This window comes from Thermobia domestica, chromosome 4 (assembly GCF_964235325.1).
Source record: "Thermobia domestica chromosome 4, izTheDome1.hap1.1, whole genome shotgun sequence".
NCBI lineage: Eukaryota > Metazoa > Arthropoda > Insecta > Zygentoma > Lepismatidae > Thermobia > Thermobia domestica.
In genome coordinates this window covers 261497373-261524976 of record NC_137457.1, presented here as the reverse complement: position 1 = coordinate 261524976, position 27604 = coordinate 261497373, and the positions used below count along the sequence as shown (strand labels likewise).

General features: G+C 32.3%; 1 protein-coding gene across 3 annotated transcripts in view; it reads left to right on the top strand.

Moving 5' to 3' along the window:
• The window catches only part of wry (delta and Notch-like EGF repeat containing weary), a 980891-nt gene extending 955983 nt beyond the window's left edge, over positions 1–24908 (top strand). For all 3 annotated transcript variants that reach the window (XM_081755853.1, XM_081755854.1, XM_081755852.1), the window contains exons 11-12: positions 8878–8987; positions 13252–24908. In XM_081755853.1, coding sequence (XP_081611979.1) covers positions 8878–8987; positions 13252–13387 — 246 coding nt within the window. In that variant the 3' untranslated portion in view covers positions 13388–24908. The remainder of the gene's footprint in view (positions 1–8877; positions 8988–13251) is intronic.
• The last annotated feature ends 2696 nt before the right edge of the window (positions 24909–27604 follow it).

Below are 27604 nucleotides of genomic sequence, written 5' to 3'. Positions count from 1 at the left end.
CAGCGACAAAAGTTCCGTTTGGTAAAATTTATTTCGGCAATAACGGTGGTATGGCTGAAAAGTACAACGACAGTATGGCTGGAACGTAAAGAAAATTACATTTTTGTTTAAAAAAAATACTGAAAACTGTGCACAAATTGTCCTTTCATTCTGAAGTTGTTTACGAAACTAATTTCCTCAAACAAAAAGAACTTTTGTCACTGACTGTATTAAGATAATTTTGTATCGAATACTAACTACGGATATAATTTTAATTTATTTACTGAATATATTTTACTACGCTTATTTTGTTATTAATGCTTTTTTTTTTTTTTTTTTTTTTGTAAAGTAGCACTATTGTAAATAACTAATTTACTTTCACTATTGTAATAACAACCAATGTGCCATATTATTTGGTTCGATCTCTAAAATTTGGGACTTTATTCAAATGAATCAGTCATTACGAAAGGGCCATATGTCCATCCCCACAACATATTCATTTTAGTGCAAGGTCGAGACGAATGCCAAGAAACGCACATTCCCTGTCTAAAGACCAATTGTCTGGTCGCAATATCATCGATGCTATTGCACATGTCGACTTTCCAATTCAAAGTGTGTTTTTTTTTTTTTTTTCTCGTCAACAATTTACTTTGGTAGATATATTGTCTTTTAAAAATGACCTATTCAAATACAATCATGCGTTTTAATAGGGAATTCGAATATCATCTTTCGGAATACTTTGTTAATCTTTAATATTATTTTATTTGACCTTTTGATTGCATTTTAATGATCTGAATTTAATAAGTTTTACAGCATCGAAATTATATGAGAAGAAGTGTGCCTTTTTGTGACCAAGTAGGTAATGCATGTGCCTTCTGTGGACGTAAACGTGGGATCGATTCTCGGTGGGGCTATTTGCCTTGGATCAAATTCGAGTTGCAGTTCAGATTTCACTTTAAACTATAGCTCATGTCTCACATAACCAACCAGTGTGACAAGATCTATTATATAAAGTGTTACCGAGCCACTACTCGAATAGTATACGAGGCACATACCTCCATCGTAGTGCCGAGTAACTCAGGAACGATTCGTTCCGAGAGAACGAATCTCTCAGTGGAATGAAGCATCGAATCTTTGAAAAGAACTGGATTGACATTGGTGGAATCAAAATATGAATTCATTTAGAATAATAAAGAAACTGATTCACCCAATTTAATTGACGATTGATTCAGTGAATTCAGTTGATAGAATCAGATGACAGAACCAAAGAACAGCCGAATTGACCTACTTGATGCATTGATGCTGATAGAAGTGGAGAAAAACAATGCTTCAGATCAATGAGGTAATGACAAAGAAGCATGTAATAAGCCTCCGCGCATGTGTTCTTTCTTCGTTTTTGTGATCTTGATTGCATACAATAAACAAGAGAAAGATATCAGGAAGAAACGGAACTTTCTGCGCATGTCTCGAAACATAGCAATCTCTTTTTATACACTTCTATTAGCCCCCTCTCCTAACCAATACCAACTTTGCAATAATTTATCATTTCTCAATTGATAAAAAAGTGGTTTGACTGGTTGCACTTAAAGGAGGAATCATAGTAAAGAACCATATAGAAAGTCGGAATTATTCAATTCATCGGAACCAAAGGAATCGATCTAGAGAAAGGTACAAATTCTTATGAGGAGGAATTAATGAGAGAACCAAAGGAGTCGAAATTATACTACTTACCTGAACTAAAGGATTCGACTCTGACAAAGAACTCCCTGTTTGGAGTTGGTTGAAAGGTAGATTTATTAACAACAACTACACTGCCCATCACTACTTCATCAGGAATTAAAACTGGGTCCATATGCATAGTAGCACACGTATTAATTAGCGGGTGTATCAAAAATTGGAGGTCATAAGCGAACTCTGTTGTGTGTAAAGATAGGGAAAAATGAAAAAAAAAAAAAAAGGAAATTGTTGGATATATGATATATCTAAAATGGAAGAATTTTTCCAATCACACCAGCCATTTTGTCTCCACACTGGTAAGGCGCTCTGTTAAATGGAAAAGGCAGCGTTACGTATAGGGCTTCTCGATGCGTTCGCAACACGTTTTTATGGCTCGTGCGTACGTTTGGAATACGCTGACCATGTATTAAAATGTGAATGGCTAACCACAATGTGATGCAAACGCGAAAGCAATAAAAACATGCAGAATACGTCAGCTCGAGCGTATTTGGTACGTTTCGGAACAATAGATCACCTGCTGTTTCGAAATCAGTAAAAGATATCTGGAAGAACGAAAAAAATGGAAAGACGTGTTGTCAAGCAAGGGGATTTTAGCAAGAAACAGCTTCTTCGAAAATGCTTTGTGCAGAATATTGGAACTCAGCTATTATAAAGTATGTGCGTGTATAACAAAAGAAAATTCACAGAAATACAAGGAAAGTCCGAAAAATTAGCTAATCACAGAAAGAATCTATGTAACACAATAGGGTTACATAGAAAAAAGACCTGGGAACCTTGACTGGCTCACAGTATGATTTACAACTCTGGCGACAGTAAAATTACCGTGTAGCCACCTAGGTGGCGTTCGCTGCGGGGAATAATTCATCGGAAAAGCATCCTCGTTAACCATAGCCTACGAGCTTAGGAGACTTTTCCTTTGGGTTGTCACCATAGCAAAAATACAGCATTAATAGGAAACAGATTAGAGGTATTTTAAGTTTCTTCTCCCAACAGTATGCACATTTCCCTTGTCAATGTTGCGTGCCCTTACATTTTCCCGTTTGAACAGGCTGCTAAGCTGGAAACATTTTTATATAATTTAGCAAAGGGTGCCTCAGCAATGTGGGAAACGACTGATGTGATTGGTAAAATTCCATCATTTTAGATTGAAAACCACCTACTTCCATTTTTTAAAATTATATCAACTCATAACGGAATTGGCCTATGGACTCAGACTTTTGATACACATTGTTGGTATCTCCAGGCTTATTAAAGCTTGAAAACAGCTCGAAGTCATTTGTTGTTGTTGTTGTTGTTTTTTCTGCGTTATGTTAGTTTATTGTTTCCTTTCCAAGGGATCACTCTTTTCATAGACTGTTTTTGGAAGGGAGTAAAATATCCATTCCTGATATCCAAATGGAATCTAAAATACCTCTTGTATAAAACGAATGTTTCAGAACTATTTAACGTGTAATTTTAAAGTCATTATTGAATGAAATTTCATTCTCCCCAAAAATCTGGAGATTTTTTTAATAGATAATTCCTTCTACTAAGCGATGTGTTAACATCAGAAGATTTTATGTATACTGGATTAATTCACACTCCATTGAATTGACACGTAATTACCACTTAACAGCCCTCGTACGGGGAGAATAAAGTATGTGCGTTGACCAGCTCATTGTCGCTTTTCCGTGTTTGGTGAACAACAATGGCAGCAGGGGCGGATCCAGGATGGAATTCTGGGGGGGATGCGGTGGATTGTAATACTTATACTTAGAGCTACTTTTAATGGATTTTATTTATATAAAAATAAAAAAGTTTCCTCTTCTGTGTGTGTGGGGGGGGCGATTGCTCCGATCGTCCCCCCTGGATCCGCCTCTGAATGGCAGATACCAGTGACTTCATTTTGGAGAAGCGCTTAGTGTCAAGTGTGTGCGTCATGAACGGAAGCACTACAAACGAAAATGTTCCGCAGATAATGGATAGGTTTTGTGAACGGTTTGATAAGTAATCATCAAGTCGTCAGACTTTGATCACGTGGGACAAGAAAGCATAAGTTTTGGATATTCCAGTGACGTACTTTGTGGGCTAACGGGCGAACCCGCAGTAGCCCTAGGATATTACAATGAAGTTATTATAATATAAACTCAATTATATTGATAATTTTAGACTTTAGTGTCTTCTTTCAATCGAACAAGTTTCTGAGAATTGTATGTATGTAGAAAGATCCATTACATTCTATGCACGCTAACTAAAGAGTCTTCGATATGACACCGCAGCAGGAAACCACTCTCCAGCTATTACTAAAAAAAAAATCGTATCAGCGCATTCCCCTTCGCTCCACCTCCGCCAACAGCATACGAACGGACTGCCAGGTAATAGCAGTTAGCTCTAAAGAAATAGGTTTCTTGGAGGTGAGCTAAGAGTAACGGGAAATTACACGAGTAATGACAAGGCATGACAGGAGATCTCTGGAAACTGTCTCGGATACTTTGACCCTCTTCCGTAGCGGTTTACGTGAACGCAACGAAAATTTTGTGTTTTATAGTATTTTGCGATAGCTGGCACAGCTGTTATAAATACTTGTTTCATTATTTGTGTTACATTGCCAAGGCTCTTACAGACTGAAGCTCCTTCTTTGGCTAAAAGCCCATTTCTTTATTACTTGGACAGCTTCCATTTACTCTGCTGAGTAGGGTTACCACCTTTCCAAAGCAAAACGTAGGGATATGTCATGAAAAAAATGAAGGTAAAAATGTACGATCATTTTTCCGTAATACTAATAAGATAAGTCTTGTTAGTGAAAAGAAAATCATATTTATCTACTTGATAAAAGGAAAGTGTGTTGTTAGGTTTTCCTTACTTTGAAAACTGTATAAAAAGTGGAAACTAAACTTCGATAATAATAATAATAATAATAATAATAATAATAATAATAATAATAATAATAATAATAATAATAATAATAATAATAATAATAATAATAATAATGTGTTATAAAGGTTAGTGGTAGTGCAAGCCATCAAATCAGTATGCACAACTGGGATACTCCTCGTTCTGATTCTCTATTAACCCGAAAGGAAATGTGTCCAGAAATTAGTGCATCAAATGATCAGAAAGCGTTCTGCAGAACTTGAAATTGCAAGGAGCACAATGCAGCTACAGATGGAAATGGATTTAGGCCTGCACAGATTTCGGCCAATGACCATTAATGAACAAACTGACGGTGAGTAGGAGAACATAGTAGCGTATCGAGCTGTGCAGGGAATTTGGCGGTGCACATACGGATGTTTTGGACACATAACTGCAAGTATTATTGAGTATTATTAATGTAGGGATGAAATAAGTGCAGGTTTAAAGGAATTTTCTGGACACCCTGTACATGGTGGGAGTACTTACCTATTACTTAATGTCTTTTCGAGTGTTGTTCGATGTTACATAGACGTAGTGTCTGGCAATATTGGAACTCCCCAAACTTTAAAAACTTCGAACAAAACTTCCTCGGTGCGCTTATTTCTGGGCTAATATTCGCAACCAAGAACGTACGCAGTGGATGGGTTCTGGAGGTCCGTACTCCAGGAAATCCCAACTTTTTTGTAAATTTATTCTAATTTTAGGGGCGAATTTACAAATTTAAATATAATTTATCCTCATATTTAATTTGGATCCCCGAAAAAGTTTTGGATTCCGCCCAAAATAAATTTCTGCGTACGTGCCTGTTCTCACCATATAAGCATCAGAGTATATGCAAGATATTGTTTAACTTTGTGCACAATTACTACTCCAATAAATACCAGGAATTTTCTAGTGTATATAACAACAATAAGGGAAAAATAAAACTCACTTATTAAGCACTTGATTGTTTTTATTTACGAATTGTCTTACTTTTACAAGGGTTCTTTATTTTCTTCTCGAGAACTTTCATTACGAGATGCTTTGTTGTTGCCTTTCCAGCAAGTGATTTTCCAGAGAAACGTGAAACACGTGCAAAGAAGCGTCAACTTCTCGTAAACTGTAGATACTATTTTCTCCAGCACACGTAAAGGCCTCTAGAGTGCCCTTAAGCCAAAATTTACAGACCCTCTTCTGAGCAGAGTTCAAAATTACATTTTCTCTCTTTAGCATACGTACGCCCACGCGCAAAATGCACTTTCCTTCAGAATCTAAGCAAAGTCCTTCTTGCAGTGAAGCTTGAAATGACTACATCACAAAAAGAGGTAAACGGATTGTTAATGTTTTATGAAGTAATGCATGCACTTCTTGTTTATTGCGGGTGGAACAGAGAACAAACAATATATAAGGAACATAAGTGTAAATTGTAAGACCATCCATTTACATTTAAACGATTCCTTTTCGCACAATTACAGTAACAAAGAATTGCTGTCGCAAGATTAATTTCGCATCCATAGTTTTAAAAGCTGTTACTAGGGAGTATGAAAGCTTATTAGCTTTTTAATATTTACACTAGTTTTGTTATAATAAAATGAACAATGGATATTTTCAATTTGACCAAAAATTATAGTTTAATGATTCCAGCATGTAAACTAGTCTTCAATTTAGCACATGCAACAAATCACAGAAAATATTTCTTATTGTTAGGAGACACAAGCATTAAACAACGCAAAAATGCGATGTTTACGTTAGGAAAGAGAAATTACCTGTTTTGAGGCTTCTCGAAATGGTTTTATATTGCAGTTCTTTGCTGTAAATTATAGATAAATTTATTAAAATAGTAAACGGAAAGAGACAAAATAAGTAAAATACTTACTATATATAAACATAAAATGTAATAAGACCTATTCTACTAATTTAAAATACACTGAAATCGATACATTTTTTCCTTCAACTAAACTGCATTTCCACAAATATTAATGATCAATGCTAAATATACTTACGACTTAAGTAACAGTACGTTCATGTTTCAGCATGATCACAATCCATTTTCAAATAATTAAATTGAAACATTATGGTTTAATTTGAAATTAAATTGTAACAATCTATTAATATGGAAAGACACAAATAGTCTATTAATGGTTAATCAATTAGTTCCAATTAAATCGTCATAATAGTTTCTAGTCTATTAATGGTCAACCAATTAGTTGCAATTAAATCGTCATAATAGTTTCTAGTTTATTAATGGTCAATCAATTAATTGCAATTAAATTGTCATAAGAGTGTCTAGTCTATTAACGGTCAATCAATTAATTGCAATTAAATCATCACAATAGTTTCTAGTCTACTAATGGTAAATCAATTAATTGTAATTAAATTATCAAAATAGTTTCTAGTCTATTAATGGTCATATATTAATTACAATTAAACCGTCACAATAGTTTAAAATCTGCAAATTACCTGCACTTTGTTGTAAGCTATTGGCATCAGGCAGGTAGTACACGTAGCAGAGCGATAAATGTGAGCCATTAGGAACTAGCATTACTCACAGACTGAAAATTATTTTACACTAAGGATAACATGGAATTTCTACTTACTTTCATTAATCTTCGGATTCTAAATAAAACATGAAAATATTCTTTTCTTTCAGTTTAAGGTCCCGCTATTAGCCCCTGAGGCTAAATGAGACTACGATTAAGCTAAGTAAATAATGATGGAAGAACTGGTGGAATGTAATGTGGAAGGAAACTTGAGTACCCCGAGTTTCCTCCCACGCACCCACGGAAACGGTATTGTTCACCACGAAGTTACGTGGCCAGGAATCGAATTCAATGAACCTTATCACTAAGCCACCGTGCCCTCCATGAAAATAATCAACCGTCATAGCTAGTGATAATTCTTGTAGAGCTTGACAAGGACGTAGGATAACGTTCTACACTTGTTTAGCTCTAGCTTGATTTGATTTCGCTTTGATTTTAATCTCCCTTTCAGCAGCGAGGCTATATGAGACGTGAACTTACAGCTTAATGTGGGATCCGAACGATATGACCTACCGTCGGGAATCTAATCTGGGTCTCCTAAGTCAAGAGCGCGCATGGTAACTGCTTAGCCACTCTTACCTGTAATCGTGCTCTAACTAACACACATCTTTTAAGGATAGCGTATCAGCAATCATAACACGAAGGCTCCGCCTAAGCAGCACGGTTACAGGTACATAGTAAAGCTTCGAGGGAAATTCTCTGTTCGCCCTCTAATGGAAAACCAACTTCCTAATTATTGTGTAGGATTTTCCATTTTCCCGTAGACTGTTAGCTTCCGTACCAATATTTAAGAGATACATCACATGATATCAAATTTTTCTATAACAATTAACCAGCGGCGCAAATCTGTCTAAAACATTGGGGGGACGGGGTAAGAACATTCCCATATATATATATAAGCGATGTTTCAAATATTTATGAAGTTGAGAAACAATGTTGTTCAGGATCCGGGAAGCAGAGTTCTCTTCAACAATGGGATGCAGGCAGATTTGAGTCTTATTCTTGGCGGACACCAATTTTATCTCCCTTTCCTTTGTGGCAATCGGACACAAATCATCCCATTTCTCCCCCCAAAAGCACATTTCAAATCGGATTATTGGGGGGGACAGTATCCTCAGTTCCAAGATTAGAGGGGCATGTCCCCCGCATCCCCCGGGATTTGCGCCAGTGCATTTATCTGAATGCTGTTTGTTTCGATATCTGCTGATGATTGGCATAGCCGTTTGACGGAGTTTGTATCCATATATCAAACAATCGTAGGCACACTAATTTATGTAAAAATGATATCCAGTATTAAATAAGGGAAGGACGCAAAAATATTTTTTACTTCATGGTGGAACTCTATCCGTAAGAAGTTGTTAACGCAGAGTACCGGTATCTTAAGAAATCTCGCGTTCTATACATGTGTATATCCTCAAAGTCAATTGTGATATTTCTACAAATACCGAATCGTTTGGTTTAACTGCGTTTACTGAATAGCTAAGAGTGTAAGATATTTCGAAGAGAAATAAGCGACCATGTATTGGTTTTGAACATGAATAGACATAGGTGTATGAGTGTATATATATATGATATGTGAAACCAACGACATTACAATTAAGGAATATATTTTCATTAGAACTTTATTATTATAACTTTCCAACCTATTTAACTCAAAAACGTCATCAAATTTACGTGTGTGTGGATATGTTCTTAAGACACGTTTGAAGTCCTCCAAACATGAACACAATGTATTTTCTTTTCTTTGCAGGTTGCTGCTTGTCATTGTCGAGTACATGAGACATACAAAAGATGTTTCTTGAAAGCGACACCATTGTTGCCCTGTCGAGGACATAGACTTGATGAGTCCAACAAAGCCAGGTAAAATTAATCGTTTCGTAAGCAGTAGAATTTGTAGTTGGTTACTAGTTATTTTAGGTGTAAAGAGATAACATCGCAGTAAAACAATGCTATTGTATTCTCTAATTGTAGCCTGTTTCCTTATATGTTTTCAAGAAAAGGGAAAACTGTTGTGTCTTGAGCATTGTGTTTGTATATTTTCTGGGGTGTTTAAGAATTATTTTTTCGAACTTTAACTATATTCTGCGTTTGTTTTCAAGATTTAGCTTTTTGCATAACAGACTGCGAAACATCTAAATTTCCATCGCAGTTTATAAGTTTATTATCGCAGTTTTGGCAGTAAACAGTATATTATTATCATTATTATTTATTTTATTCCTTTTCATGAAATAATATACACTTTTTATGTGTCATAAACAAGTATACTGATGAAAAGTAAAGTAAATAAAACAGTAATAGCAAATATGATTTTAAAAAGTTCTAACTTTGACATTCTCGAATTTGTTTATTGCTAGTGAACATTCATATGATTTTTTTAAGTATTATATTTTGAGCCCGTAATGACATCAAGAAACTGTGAATTGAAATTACGCTGCCCACGAAGTTAACCTTAATTTTTACGATATAAATTTTTTTTTAAAAAATAGCTTAATTTCATACAAATGTTTATTTCCTAATTGTAGCCACCTGCTACTCAGGTCCAGTTCGGTTTTCTTTGTTTCAAGTGTTTTAAACCGAACACAAATTTTTGTCCATCATTTCAATGTTACATAAAGCTTAGCTTAAAGAATAGGTAAAACATCATGTTTTAACTAGAAATCTACTCTCCGAAAAGTAAGCTTGGATTTCAAAATTTCATTCAGCCATTTTGTTTACAGAAAGATTAATGTGTTAAATGGTCTCTGTCGTTAATTCTACGACCAGTTTCCAGTAATTTGATTTGTAGTCCGTAGTAGATTTCTGTTATAAATCATTCTGTTATAAAAGAAGGACAATAATATACAAGGTATATGCGTTTTCTCTTACAAAAATAGCTCAGTTCGGCAATGTAAAAGAGGATTTCTTACTATGATGGCTTTAATGAGGAAATGTAATATTACTGTATATTTTGTTTTATCTTAATCGATTTTCATCTCGAACTCAAACTTTGTAATCGTGACTTGACAAGTATTATTCTTCACACTCTTCAGGCATTCAAGATTTTTATAGTGTATGGTGCAGATACATCACATCCTATATTAATAACAAGAGAGTAATAAGGTTATGGGTGATATCAATCTGTAATTTTTTCTAGTATGCCTTTAGAATATAGCAAGTTTGTTTTTATTTATTTATTTATTTATTTATTGTTTGACAACGCTCGTCCTCCATTTAGAATGCAGAAATGTGGCAACCCTATACTGGAACCCATCACTGATAAAACTTTAAGTGCTTCCTCTGTTGCTAAATTCTTGTAGATTGAATTGTCACTGTTGGGTTGGTTTGGTTGATTGATTTGAAATGTATCGTCCCGTTAGCACTGGGGCTATATAAGACGTGGAAATACAACGTAATGTGGAATCCGAAAAAACTTGAGCTCCCACCGGGAATCGAACCTGGGTCTTCAGCGCTTGAGTAGCCACTTGGAATATAAAAACATTGAATATGAGGAATTTTTAATGTTTAGAATAAGTAAAGTAGAAAGTATTTTAAGCAGAAGTAGAACCGTCATTTTAGGTTTTGCTTGGAGTAGAGCGTACGATTCTCTAATGATGAGAGTTTCATGTTTTTCATTAATCGGTCTATATTACTGTATTACTAAGTTATATATATAAACTTCGGGAAGGGACATTTTCCTCCCAACCCAACCTCAAATGATCCCCTCGAGAAAAACACTAACTTTTATTATGTTGATATTTTGTTAATTGTAGGTAGGTGTATATTAATTATGTGTTATTGTTGTTGAACTTTTAGTGGAAAAGTTCTTGAGAAATCGGAAGCATTTTAATGTGATGAGAGAATTAAAGACTTATAATGTGTATTTTATAATATTCAGGTGATGGTGTACTGTAGAAAAAACATGAATTGAGATTTTAAAAAATCTAAAGGTGTTATCAATAACAATTTGTATTGTTTGGATAGGCTTTGAGGTAAGGCTTAACGGTTGAGATTAACCTATAAGTACTTTCTGATAACATTTTTGTGCTTTTCTGATCATGAATTTCCAGAATCCATTGCTTATAAAAGAGTTAGGCGAGCTTTACTTCATTTTCGGCAAAACTTATGTAAATTGTTGCGTTTCTTTGTCTATTTATATGCGTGCCTACTGATGTGGTTGCATCACGAAATTATCTACTAAGTTCGACTGGCAGAAAGAAACAATAGTAGGGTAATTCCAATATAGGTTGTTTAGAAGCTGACGGAAGGTTTGATTTGATATATTAAAAAGTATGAACTTTGTCGACATAATGGAGTTTTCCGTTTTCCTGTTTCTCATGCAATTCTGTTGGCAATTGATATAATAATATCTCTCTAATCCGAGAGGTCGGCGAAACAGGAATTCTTTTGGCTTAATTCTCCAGGAAATGAATATTCAATGTTGTAGCGATTACACGCATTAGAATTTTTCCCTTTGTCTACAACAAATCACAAATGCCATAGTTCTTAGAATATTGTTTAGAGAAATTATTTCTGTTTGTTAACTGTTTTGGATAACTGCAAATACTTATTTAAGATCACATGTACAGTGATACCTTGAAGTATGATCTTAATTCGTATCAGAACCATGTTTGACTACCAACACAGATTTTTTTGTTTGTTTGTTTAAAATAATAGAAACTGAATTAATTCGTTTCTGGGTTCCATGTGCTCGAACTTTCAAAACGATTTTAACAGTAAATACACAGGATTTTAAGGTAAAATATTAACAATTAATAATACTTGAATAAAAATGAAGTTCTTAGGACCCATGGCAAATACAACAAGCTCTTGTTATGATAAAAAAAAATACAAAACAGGCTACAAAATTGAAAAATGAACAGCGCAACATCACACGAAATGCTTTGCCTACAGCTTCCGGCAACGAATGGAACGATAAAGTGACGAACGGAACGGTAGTCCAAGTGTAAGGGAAACACTTAGACGCATTAGGATTCCAAAACAGCGTCCGAAGCAAAATTTTGTCAAATTTCTACTACAAATTATTCAAGTTCTAGGGCTTTTGTATTATGAAGGCAAATGCTATATTATAAAGTTTTTTGCACGTTTAGCTTCCATGTTTTACGTTCCAGTATCCGAATCTATATTGCTTTTATCGTAATAATTGTGTTTAAAGATAATGTTATTAAGAATGTAAGAAATTAAGTAGTAATGGATATTGATCGATACAAGACAGGAGCATTATTTAGGAGTTGTTGGGAACAATTTTTTCCCTTAAATTCGAGAAATACATAAGTTTCAATGAATTGTACAATAATAAACTAATTAAAAGAACATGAAATTTTTATATGAGTTGAGAATCTTGCCCTGCTTATAGCAAACTCTGAAATAACGCTGCACATGCTGGATAAGAAGGACTACTTGCTATTGCTGACTGCAATAATCATCATGAGTATATATAGCGTGTTTTCTCAATAATAGAAAATCTTGATGGTATCATGAATAGTATATCATGATACTTAAATTATAATTACAATACTATATCTTTTTTGTCTGTTTGCATAAAATTATTTATTGTGAACATTAGAGAAATTGTCACTGAATATATGCCAACTGTATATTACGTAATAAATGACATCATTGTTATTGGAAGATGATCTCTTAGCGAAAGTGTTATTCATTTATTTATTTATTTATTTTACTAGAAGTATGTTCTAGTCCTTTCCTTCCCTTACTTTGTGTTTTATTGATTTTTCTTCAGACGGACTTAATTTCATTTCTGTTTTAATTTTTAGGTATGTTTATCTTTTGAACTGGAAACTGAATGTTAAAAGTTAGAGAAAAATGTAACACAAAAGAATCGCTAGGGCGGAGTGCTAAATGTCAGGCCCCTATTGATGACCAAATGCTTTCGTTTGGCAACAGGGATCTAATACATACTGGAACATTTTCCTTTTTTCACGCAAACTCTGGTTCGGTAACGGAATTCAGACTTCAAATTTCGACCCTATCCTAGTACATTAAGTACTCCTCTCCTAGGAGATTAATCACGAAACAGAAATTCCAGGAGGACTATAGGCGAAACAGAAGTAAGTCAGATAACATAATCTTGTTAACATTACATAATTGGATTTGTTTATAATTTCAGGAGCCGTTTGACGTCCAATATGGAGAAAGAAAATGGCGTGTCTACATCTGGGAGAGCATTCCCGTCGTTAGACACAACAGAAATGTATTACACGTTGGATTTTAGTGACAATCAAAGTTCTCCGCTCATCCAGTAACTGCCAAAAGTAACATCCACACCCTACATATAATATATATATGTTATCTTGTATTCATTGCTAGAAACAACAAGCATTTTATGTGAACTAAATGAGTTTATGAAAAAGAGAGAAAGAGACATTTAAAGCGTGAAGAGTTTATTTCAAGAAATGAATCAGTATTAAAGGACAAATAACACAGCTCATATGTCTTTGTTGTTATTGGATACTACTAGTGCTAACTTAAGTGTTCTTCCAAAAATATTGAATAACATTATACAAAAATAACATGAGGAAATTTAGTAATATCAGTTTAAGCGACTTCTTAAATAACGCTGTTTAACATTTTGATTCAGGTAGTGGTAGGTGAAGTCGGTAAAAATTAATGATTTTCCCGCTTCAAAATAAGGAAAGAAAACTTATCTAATGCACTAATTCTTATACACACGTATTAATTCATTAGGTAAATGTCATTCCCTTAGTTGGAAGTGATAAAACTAATTTTTAGTAGTTTGAATTCATTCACGAGGCGCCACTCGATTTCCAGTATTTAAAGCAATTAAACAAAATGATACTTCAACCCAAAGTACAGTTCAGCGTTACTCAAGAGGACGCTTCACTCATACAAACTCTTAACGATATCGAAACAGTTTTAATACATAGGTAGCTTTAAACATTCATCACACATCAGTCACACTATGCGATGTAATAATTACTTTTAATTACATTTCCTAAATATTCAAGAACCTCGAACTTTTCTGTTTTGTTCTCCACTTATTGTAAGCTTTGAGAAAAACGTCCAAGTCAGAAGCTCCTAAGAAAATTGTTCATGGATTCCGTCTAAAATTAAGGCATGCTTTTGAATAATAATGTAACTTTTGTTGTGTGATATTTAGCATATCTAAACAAATATTATTTTCTTTGTATACAATGAATTAAAATGAAACTCAATTAAAAGGATTGTGAAGGAAACTCAATTAAAAGAAAATCTACATAAACAATTTTGATATGTGTGTATCATCATGTATAAAAAGGAAGTGGTTGATAACTTTTTCTTTGCATAGAATGTCGTATGTTTCACTTGTGTAGAGCAATGGTTAAGATCAATGGTTCTCCACGCCCATTGCATGGTATCCCTCCTGTTGGAAAAAAAGTTTTGCAAACTCTCTATAATGGACTGTTAAAATATAATGATAAAATTGTGTGTGTAATTGTCTTTTTTTTTAAATAATTTAAGAATAAGAAAAATTAACTCATTATGATGATCAAAAGTAAAAGTAAAATAAAGAAACCGCGGACCACTGTACTAGACTTTCTTGCTCTAATTTCTTCAATTAAAAAATGACCTACATCAAAGAATAAGGTTGTTAAGATTTATTTATTTATTTATTACAAACAAAATCGTCTGTCAAAACTTATTGTCAAGAGTACACTATTTCTTCTGAATTTCCCTGAAATTATTTACACCCTATTATTATAGGGTTTTTAATGAAATATTCATTTATGAATTATAAACATAAACATAGATCATTGGAGTTGTTTTCTAGAAAATCTCAATTATTAAACCATCCTTATTACTTTGGATGCGGATAGTAAATTCGAAAAATATGATCTCACATCAAACTTAAGTTTAAAATTTGTTCTAGATAGTTTGAACGATATGGACGCTAAGAGTTCTTGTACACGTTAGCATAAATGCATTGACAGACAAACGGACAGATAGACATCGAAATTCACTCTATAGGTATATAAGAGTCATGGGATTAAGTATGTAAATTCGTTGATACCTCAAATTCGATTTTTAAAAACATGATTACCATACTCATATTTCCCTCACCGTCGCTCAAAGGTAAAAACATGACAAAATAATTAATATTGGTGATTATTATACAACATATATCAAAATTAAAGAGCAATAATCTAGAGGAAGATCATTTAATGATCATGGTGAAGGAAAGAATGATTTTTATGACACTACGAATGTTAGTCTACAATTTACTTTATATTACCACTTTAATACAAAGAAAATGTGTTTCAGATTCCCTGAATTGAGCCCGGAACTTCACTTTGAGAACCATTGGTCTAAACGTATGTTAAAAGACATTTAGAAAATGTTTTGCACAACAAAAAGAAGCAGGTCGTACGAAAGGATATGAAAATTTGAAAGCAACAAATGCCAAATGCCAAATACGTATTTATCCTACTCGTATCGATAATGAAACATTTATAGAGTTTTCAAATGAACAGTACTAATATATACACATTTTTTACATTCATTGAAACCAAATATCCTTTAATATTGCGTTATTATTATAAATCATTACTCATTCATATGTATATTTAATCTTCATATACTTTGTATAATGTAATTTAATCTTTGTGGAAGACAATGAATGTTATTTTAAAAATATTGCGATTTTTCCAAACTTAAATAACAAAAAATAAAATGCTAATTTCGTTGTTGTAAATTTTTTGATTGTATGTATGTCTGTCAGTGAGTGTTACGAATATGATAGATTTATGTGTGCATGCCTATGTGCGTGTGCGTGTAAATGACAGTATAATATCATGTGTATGTGTGAATGTGTGTGCACGAATACGCGAGTGCTATGTGTATATTCTGTGTATGAATAATGTATTGATATAGAAATACAATTAAGAAAGAAAAAAATATAATATGTTAGATAATTTTAGAACTGTGACAGAAAGGGGCTCCCATTGACTTTGAAAATCTTTTTAGTGTAATTATATAAATAAGAAACATTGTATGTTTTCCATGTTTAAATGTTTATAATAATTTAATAGCTACACGATACCTTGATATTTCATGCTCAGCGAGTTCCTGATTAAAAACAAAATATATAAACACTATGTTTTCCTACTCGTATAATATGCATGTATTTTGACCACTCACTGAAACCAAATTTCTGATTTATTTTGCTTCTTTAATCAAATTACATAAGGTTTTTACAAATTTATAATCTTTTCACATATGTAAAAATTTCATTGTAATGACATGCAAAAATCTAATTTTAATTACTGTACCTGCTCTTATTTGAAAATTTAGTACAAATTACTTGTATTTGATTATGCCTGTAGTTATTTATTTTTGACATCATGTTTTTAAATTGACTCTAAAGTTCAATCACGAATTTGTTACCATTTTGGAACTATTTACGGTAACAAAAATCAAGACAAGCTTTTAATTCTTAATAAAACGTTGAATAAATAATAGTTTATCTTAGTTTCGACTTTATCACTTGTGAGTTGTTATTCAAACAACTCAAGAGATAAGTGGCTAATTTCGGAAAATAAAAACGGTGGATTTACATTTATAAATACACATCTGCATCCGTATGTAAAGCTAAATTGAGCTATAATTTGAATCATGTCTCCTAATCGTGATGCATAAACTTGTAAACATTCTAATTACATCCTGATTTAATTAACATTACTTCTTTCTATATTCAAAGGATTTAGCATATCATTAAAATATAAATTAATTCATGAACAATTGTATAAAATATTTGAAAATGTTATCAGCATCTAGTTTACAATAATGGAAAAAAAATAAAATTATAATGAAAAATAAGAAACTGAAGTACTGCAGGAATTTGAGTATAACAGAATCAGATTTGTTTGGAAAGTTCTGGGCACATTTCTACAACTCATGATAATCAAATAATCCTTTTCTCAGCTTGAGTGACTATTTGTTTAAGTAGTTGGTATACTTTTATTTAATAATACTGTAATTTTAATATTAATTTGCACTTGAAATTGTTTTCATACTTTAAGATAACTAAAATATATTAGAGTATCTAACACATTATTGCGCGTTATTAATATGTTTCTAATAGCAAATTATCGTACACAAACTTTTAAAATACATACGATACCATGTATGCAATTCAGAAAAAATAAACTAAAAGTATCGTAAATTTCTTCATTCCCCAAAGAAAAAGAAATTAATTTTGTAATTCTCGCTAGGTCATCAGTATCATTCATTTCTCCGATATGTCTGTTCATATTCATTCAATTGAATTTTCAACTTAAGAAACGAACGTAATATGTAAATGTAACGTTACAAATATATGATAAAGTTAAATAATTTTTTGCGATTGCATCTAATATAAAAGTCAACATCATTCCATCAACACAAATCTCCATATTTGATTTTATAAAGTACTGTATACCTAACAAATGAACCTCCAACATTTTGTTCAACATGCTAGTGATTTGTGAACTGTTAAAATATCTGAAAACTGTTAAAAATATTTAGATAGATATTGATTACAAAAAAGACATTTATCACAATATTTCTTAGTTAAGTCTTACAACCATTAACATAATGTACTCTTATATTATTCTAGTTTTTCTATGATAATGCTTTAATTTTAAAGATGGAATGGGGAGTGCTTAGTCTAATAATCTTGTCATTTTTTATCATCAATATAATTTTTGGAAAAGTACATTCAATATTGCTTACCTATATTTTATACAACTTTCTAATTAGTAGTTTCGCATTCTATGACACTTTATATATATATATATATATATATATATATATATATATATATATATATATATAGGCGTATTTAGGATTTGGTTTCGGGGGCTATGCGCAACATGTGAACAAGCACTTACATCTTTCCTTAGAAATAGTAAGAATGATTATTCTTGTACGTGAAATTTTAGGGGGGTTGAGACCGATAGCCACCCCCTAAATACGCAACTATATATATATGAATAAGTAAAAAACTAAATAAGATTTTGTTAATCATTGATCTAAGGCTGCACGTTTTCTATTTATTTAATATACAGGACGGTGGAAAGCAGTGAAAATCTTTACTTCCTATGAACGAGTGTTGTGTACAAATTGTAATTACTTACCTAAAACCTTCCAAGATCATTTTCGCACAGAAAATTAACTTTTGTATATGAAGAGTATATAAAATTTGCCAAATATTTTTGTATTACCGATACCCACATATCAGAGACGTTCTGTTTTCATCCAATTTAAATCATGGTGTTTAACACAGTTAACATAATATCTCTATCTCGTATGTTATACGTGTATCATTTCGCATTTAAATATTTGGAAGGAGTCTACATGTAATCAAGATCTGAAAGGAACGTCACTGAAATATCGAGTAATGGACTTTTGTACGTCGGCTTGTTATGTGGGTATAATTAGGGCTGCAATGACATTTTTCGAACTTATATGTGCTGACGTATTTAGGATTTCTCTGAACTACAAGCTAATAAGCAAGTAAACATAATGACAAGTGTCAGGTGGGTGTTCGGTACTTTTTGAATTATGAGGGAAGTCTCCACAGTGTGTACTCCGAGTACCTCTATTTCAGCCCTATCGGTAATATAACTAACTAGGTCTTCTTAATTTAATATTTCATGCTTCCAATCAAAAGAATGACTGCTTGCTGTTTCAATATTATAGTGCTGAAAAACATTTCAGAAGACTGAGTTATATATGAATGTTTCTTAAGTGTTCGCAGTTGTAATATCTAGGAAAAAATTTAACATAAATTTTTTAAATATTGTTTTTACTTAATAGATGTAAGACAAAATAATAACACGGATGTCCTAAACTCATATGTTCCACTAAATATGTGGACAGTACGAACATCAGGAAGGAAAATTCGTGATTTCAAAATCTTAATTTGAAACGTTTAAGTAAAGGATTATAATTCCTTATATACGTTGATTGGGTTCTACATTTTGTTAATTATATGATAAAATGAGTTATAAATGAAAATTACAATGCGATTAGTTTCGCTTTAAAATACCAATTAAATATGAAATCTAACAATAATATTTTAGCGTTTTCAAGATTTAAAAAAATCCAATAATGTATGACTAACGAAATGCAAAGAAATTTCGAAAAAAAATACTGACTTTTTGGTATTTTATTTGTAAGGCCTTATTTCAACTCAATTTATTTATGGACTAGAAGTTCAGTAAAAGAGTGCGAGATGAATGAGGTTTGTTCGAATATCCAATTTAAAATTAACTGGTTGACAACGTCCTAAAAACGGATAGCATCACAAATGATATATATATATATATATATATATATATATATATATATATATATATATATATATATATATATGTATATATATATATAAGAGTCCGTAACATAAATATAACGGTAACATAGGGTCAACTTTCCTGTCAACTAATTCTAACATCCAGTCAGTAGATATTATGCGGAAGTTACTATACATGTCATACCTTATATTTTCTTCATATTCACCTTAATTCGGCTTACATAGCTTACTTATTGATTTTATTTACCTTATATCTACAAAAACATAATATTATCTTGTTCATATTCACCATATGCAAGTATAGTTACCATAGTCCTAACTTTGGATTTACCTTACTTATATTTACCTTGGAGTGTGCGTATACCATTCTTCATTATATACATGTTATCAGAATATCCAACTATTAATTATCACGTATGTGATATCGGACAGAGATACTCATTTTCTCGAAAATTAACATAAAAATCTTCATTATACATATATTGTGTCTATCCCTACAGTATATTCGATAATTGTTGAAAAACTAGCGCTGTCTTGAAGTCACAAAGCAAAGTATCGTAAATATCACAGCGCATTTACTATAGTGAATTCTGTATGAGCTTGTCGCTAATCAGAGAAAAATGTTTAGGCTCTTTACTCCGGGTGATTCCATTAGAACCTGTAAAGTTTCTAACAAACGCATACCAAAACCAAACAAAGAATTAAAACAGTTGCTAAACCTATAAATCTTTTCATTTAAAAAATCTTTGCAAATGTAATACAATGGATATTGTATTAGAATTATTGAGTATGAATAGAATTATTGAGTAACCATACAATAATAGTAATATTCTGGCATGAACAATTTCAAGATAAGAACATGATAATAACGCAAATACTCTTACGAACATTGTGTAACAATAATTAGATGTTAAACTTAAGTTTTAACAGATACAATAATTCAGACACACATTCACAGTCAGACATGCGGCATCTATTGCGTAGTGAAATATTTTTGCTCAAGGGGATAAAGTAATATTGTTGGAAAGTACCAATTATTCAGGAGGCGATAACTATTACTAAAAGTTGCATTAGGTTATGCCAAAACTATTTGTATGATTAAAGAAGAAATATATAATCTTCTAATCTGTCAGTATAATACCTAAGGATAATCCGTGTTATTATTGTAAAATTTATAGATGTAACATTTGCGTTTACTGAAATAAGTAATAATTACTAAACGCATAGAAAGCTAGTTAGCATTAACTGTTCAGTGTTTATCATATTTCCCTGCACAGCAAAATGGGCGGTGCTCGATTCCGTGAATGTTTTAATAGTTTTAAATAGTTCATATTTATTAATTTATTTATTGATACGTGAAACGGTCCTTTGACGTCTATTAGCTTTAAATTATGAAGTATATGATAATGTTAAAGTATTATGAGCTTTATAAGAGCTATACATGAAATGTGTTTACTTGTGAAACTAAAAAGTACAACATAGGTGTTAAGAAACTAAGTTTTGGAATTTGCTCAGTAGCTTTGCTAAGACTAGAAGGTGAATGAAAATATAAACATTGATTACAATTTATTACAAATCAATTAAAAGTTACGATTAACAAGAAAAATTAGGAAGAAAATTACTAGTAATTACTTCCGTAAACTATTGTAAATGTTATTAAATATTGTTTGTAATATTGTTTACAATAAAAATTTAATCATAAAATTCTGTTTTCACACAAGCTACATTACAATTTTGATTTATTGGCAATACTTGTTATGTAATGAAATAATTCTGAAGGTATTAAGTTTAAAAACTATGATATCTAATTTAATCAGTTGTGACAGATCCAATTATTTTAATTTAAATTATTATTATTGTTTGTTTTTAAATACGGTTTCTATTTTAGGATAAAATTATAACATTATTTAAGGTAATACTTAATTATTAAAAATGTGTGTGTGGTATAGGCTGCGCTAGTTTTAAGAATATAGTGTACAACAAGTTTTAAATAGAGCCTTGAACTTTGATTAAGATTTACGAAAAATGTTAAATTTTCTTTTCAAAGTCCTGAATATACCTCAAAAATAAAAAGTAATAAATTTTCATTTTCAAAATGTCTACAATATGTTTCAATAAGTCAGATATAGCCGGTTCAAGCTCATAGTCAAAACAACGTAAGTTATTTCGAAATTCTGTTAGTGCGTTAGCAGATGAATATATAGGGTATCATTCTAAGCGCCATCATATAATAACTATCAAACAAATAAACAAAATATTGGTAGACTTGAGTTGACTCGAAAAAGGAATACACATGTAACATACGTATGTTATTGTTTTTAACTATGGTCAGATCGTATAGCACAATGATATAATGTATGATATTGAATAAACTTTTACAATCTAGTTGAGGTTATATTTGTAATTTATTTGTATTCATAACGATTTCATTAAGTGTTTCTTGAAGTTACTATTACTATGAAGTTTAATTTCACAATGCAGAAATGGATTTATTAATATTTATTCTATATTACTAACAATAAAATGTAGTTCTTTTAAAATTTCTAAGATTTTTATTTTTTATGTAATACCTCTTGCGTATTTTCTACTAATATCGAGTTATATAACTTTGTAAATGATTTCATTTTGTGTTTACAGTGATGTATGAATGCATATATACATTCAGTGGACTTGCCGTCCTTCAATTATGAAAGCATTTCTTGGTATGTTTATGTAATTTGTTTACTTTTGCTAATATATTATTTACAACTATGTTTGTTTAAAATTAAAAAGAGACAATTTGATAAACAAAACATTGATGAAGTTTCTAGAAAGCTTTTGTTTCTAGAAAGCGATTGTTTTTTGTTTGATACAAGATTTCCGTCTCAGTATTCTAGCATTTACCTAATGTATAATTTTAGCTGGTCACTAAATGTAAGTTTATTATTTTGATAAATAATAATAAATACACATCATAATATGAAATAGTGACGTGTGTCGTTGCACATTTAATATAAACCATGTTTTATGTTGTATTCCAGTAAAGCACTCTTTAACAATTATAGGTGGTTCAAACTATAAATCTCAATGCCAAGTTGACCATTCTGTAATGACTTTAACTAAATTTATTTTCTTTTACATTTAACGGGTGGAATCGGGAAAGGGTGCAGGAACGCTGCTAATATAATAGGCTACAAATTACAATGTAAGTGACTGAATTAAAAGATGAAATGTATGTAGTCCATCCGAATTTAGAGGAATATAATATATGTACCTGCAACACAGTTTTTGCAACCCTGATTATTATCTTTTTCTGCTGTTTGTAAAGAGGCAAAGTTCTATATTTAAAAAATAATAATACAATTATTGAATACAATAAATAAATTCATATATGTCACATGTTTTATTACGTGTACATATGGAAAATATGAAGCATGTTTCTTTATTGACGGTGCGCGGCATATGTTAAAAATTTAAACTGCCTATTTCATGAAATATACAAGTTTGTAGTACTTTTAAAAAATTGTCGTATATTACGAAACAGCAGCACTAGTTATAATACTGAAACTCAATTTACATATACTTAACTATTGTTATATGTCAAATATCATCTACAGCTGCAATTGTTATGGTATGTACAAGAGTAGAAATCTTTTTACAAGTTCCACTTCAGTATATCTTTCATGGTAAAGGTTCTAGTGAAATCAACGATTGTTCTCTTTCTTCACAATGAACAAAAGTGATCTTTATTAATGTTCTTGTTGAACGCATGTGATCGTCGGATGAAATAGTGTGATGATAGTGGTAGAAGATTCTACGACGTTATTATATAAGGCTTCCAAAAATGATTACGCATTTGTTATACAGCGTTCTTTGAGGCTATCCTTCAATTTCTTTAAGAAGAAGTTTTAGACACACTTCTCATCTTAAAATTCACAAAAGTATTTTAATCAGGTTTAACATATATGTAAGATAATGAGGAACTAATATAACTATAATTACATCTTCAAGGTGATGAAGGTTTTTTTAGAGCATTTTCAGTTCTATATTACAATACAAAACCATTATCAGCCTCATGGTAATTAACAAGTTTGCACTTCTAACCATTGCATTTCACATCACTTTATGCATACGTTACTTCATCTAGAAAATGCTGCTAAACGTATTAAACTGTATTTAAGTGAAGAACCTGGAAATAAATAAGGAATCGCCAATTTGAATTAGCTCGGCCGACAGATACGTTGCCTGGCAGACGATTCAGCGAACTAATGGGTTAACATGTTCTATGTTCTATCTAAACAATAAACCAACAGCGAAATAATGAATGTGGTATATCAAATCATACTAATTTTATATTTCACAATCCCTCCAAAAAAAAAACTTTCAAAATCATATATGTATATCTACGATGATTATATGTAACATGATTATATGTAAGCAATATTCAATTTGATGTAATATTTTAAGACACGCAATTTGGTATGTTGTAATCGCGAAATGTTTAATTCTTAGTAATATGTGGGGAAAAAAGAATGGTGTGTTAAAATAATTTTGTTACATGATTTGTAATACGCTGCCAAATGATGTATTATAATAGACGTGTAAAGCAAAGTAAGATATAATCAAGTATTAACGCCATAGATATTAAGAAAAAGTGAAATGTATTATATATATATATTATAGAGTTTCAGCAGAATAAACTTAATTTGAATTAGTCTTAAAGTTTATTTGTTCCATGTCATTATTGAACAATACACCGTCCAAAGCGTTTGAAAGATATGGAAATCTGACGGCGCTAAGTTTGGAGAGTATAAAAGACGAGCCAGTTCTCATTTGAGTTCTTGGTCATATTAGCGATGTAAAGACGGGCGTTGTTATGCTGCATAAAAACGCAATTTCCCCTATTTATCACGGCGAAATTAAAACACCGCTAATTTTGCAGTAATTATATGATGTCTTCAAATAGATAAAAGATAATTGAAAAATGAAACAAGAGCTCGGTAGACAATATTATTTTACATCTGATACCGTTATCACGACTCACTTATCTGCTTTCAGTTTCCAGCCATTTAGAAAATCGGCATTTATTTTCGCTGTTCTGTAAACGGAAAGCTACTAGATGGCTCTTGATAACGATACCTCATACAAAATAATATTATCTAGGGCGCTTTTGTTCCGCATCTTTTATCTATTTGAAGATATCACATAATTACTGTAAAATTAGCGGTATTTTAATTTCGCAATGATTAGGCCTCTTGAGTATGTACACTTGTTAAATTTAAAGCTCCGCATTGAGTGTTTGGTTACGCTTAAGTAGTTTATAATTAATCACTGCTTTCCTTTATCCAAACACCCAGTTTTCACTCTTTGAACATTTAATTTCCACCTGTAGAAGATATGATGTGAAAGATTGTTTCTATCCTCTATTTATCATATCGTATGAGTAACTTTAAATGTATTTCTTGCCACATATGTATTATTGCCTTCGTTCTATGATATTTTCTTAAAGGTTTTTTTCATTTATGAATTATGGTATATAAATTATATACATAATCATTTTATTTAAACAAAATCGTAAGGATTATAAAATGTCGTACATATTTTAAGAAAGTCTCTACTGAAAAATGGTTTAATCGTATAACAAAAATAAATCCTTGTATATATAAGAAAGTCTCAAAACGTTTCTTATTTGTAAAAATAAACATCGTTATCCAGGTGCGTATCCACGGGGCTCTAGGGAGCTGGCCCACCGTAAATTTTAACTGTTCCCCTAAAATATTCACGGTAGGCTTGCATTGAATTATAATATAGTGATGAATTATAATACGGTTGGGTCGGTCCGCTCTAACTTCTACCGGGCCCCACTACTTTTTGGGCTGGCTACGGGCCGGTCGTCATCACAAAAACATCTGTTTACTTCCCTGACACCAAGAGAGAGGTATATCAAAACGGTCCAGTACCGATTGGCTCTTTCACCGGTGCGGAAAACATCTTTAAAGCACTAGTGCCGAGAGAGCAAATATCCGTAATATCGATGAGATTTTTGGTATATAGTAGCATACACAGTTTCATAGAGTGCCGTTTACTTGTAAAAAAAAAAAGTAAAGATAAAATTACCTACGAAGGGTCCAAGGTGATGATCTTTAAATGAATTTGTATTGGTGTGCGCATTAGGCACAAGAGACTTCATTGGAATAGTAGAAGACGTTGTCGGCTCCGAAGTATCCAGAGCACCTGCATCACCTGCCATAGTTTCAACCTGCACATGTCCTTCAAAAATCACTTCCATGTTGGTCAGCAGAAAATACGGAAAAATAATGTAGAATTCACACAAGAGGCACGGCACAGAAAACACTAGAAAAACATTAAACAATTCCAAATAACAAAACTAATTACGCAAACACTACAAAGCACTTGAAACAAAGGTTCGAACACTGTCAAGATTCACTTAAGTTGAAATGTGGTTCAATATTTACTTCTTTCTTCTCACTAGGAACATACTTTTTTACATTTTAGACAAAAAAGTAGAAGAAAGGTGCATTCTAATATCCCATGATAATTGAAAGTTATCTCAAGAATAGATACCGTCCTTCTATGCAGGTAGAATGATATATTAGAGATCATTGATCATTGAACATAAGATCACTTTCCAGTAACAACAAACGAAATTTACTGTTTGTATTTACTGTTTGTACAGCGGGGGACACTTCTGGATGGTACAGCCATATGGAGATTTACGGCAAGAGTGCTCCACCAGTTGAGTCCAAAGTATTTGCCGGGAAGTATTGCAACCGAATTAACTTAAAAAGAAGGCGGGTGGCATAATCGCCAGGCACTGAAAATTCCCGTACACTTGGGTGAAATTCCCACTACCGTCTACAGCATCATTTTTCCAAAATGAGATGAATCTTAGACGTTTAGTTCTTATGCCAAACATACTACTTGATATTTGTCCTATTCGTGAAGATAAAGTGCAACAACAAATGAAAGCCCAATTCTGTTGCTGTTGGAATGAACTCTCTTTAAGTCGTTTGATCTGAAATGACTTTGCAGAACCTAAATAAATATTCTGTCACTTCAGGAGGGGGGGGGGTAGGAAGAGCGAATGCTCCCCTCCTACAGTATAAAAACATATACTTTTAATCAAATGCTTAGCGAGAATGAGCCCATTGGTATAGCGCTTTTATGATTTGAAATCTTGCTCCCAAGCCATCTTTTCTCATAACTGACAACATAGGAGAACGGGAGATGCAAATATGATGAAGGAGAAATACACTCACATGTGCAAATTCAGATTTGGAGACAAAATGTTCGGATAGCATCCATATTTTGTCGAAAATTTTGATTTTGTAAGTAGACATGTAAAAGCTCACCCGAACTTGAGAGCATCCCATTACCAGTTGTTGAATTCAAGTGGAGAACTCAGTTGAGAGCATCAGATGATTAGGGAGGAAGAGAAACATCTTAAGATATGGGGAAAGAACAATGGAAAAAAATACCAACTGGCCTCAACCGGACTCGAACCCTAAACCCCATGATTACCATGCCACGCCTTTGCTCACTCATCCGCGGAGCCACACAGAGTGAGAGACGGTCATGCGTCAGGAAAAGCGTTCGTTACGACCAGTGATTTATTTGTAGGGGGAAGCTAGGGAAATTCTCCGTCTCTAGTTTTTCTTTCCTTGGCACTAACTTAATTACTGTTGTTCCAGCCTGAGAAGAATATTTTCCACCTCTCTAGAAAATTTCCTAACAATTTGCATACATTTTAAGCAACACAAAACATTTATTCATCGCTGTTCTGCATAATTATACTTACACAAAGGAATTATTTCCAATTCTATGAATTCCCGTACCAAGTAAACAGAAGTACTGAGTATGAAATTCTATATCTCGCGAATAGTTTTGCAGAAAATACCTAAACTAAATTTTCTATTGGGAACAGGGAGAAGCACACACGCGGGGCTTAGGAAGCAGATTGCGCCCATAAGATTTGTTTTGGTCAGTAAGGGACATAAATTTACATTCAAATGGCAAAATCACACGTTTAATTATGCTATAATTTTACTTTTGGTTTTACTTAAACTTTTTCCCGGGGTGAACCCCCGGACACATCCCAAATGAACATTTAGCCAGCGGTCCTCCTGAATTCAAATCCTGGATACTCCCCTGCTACCAAGTGATATATTCT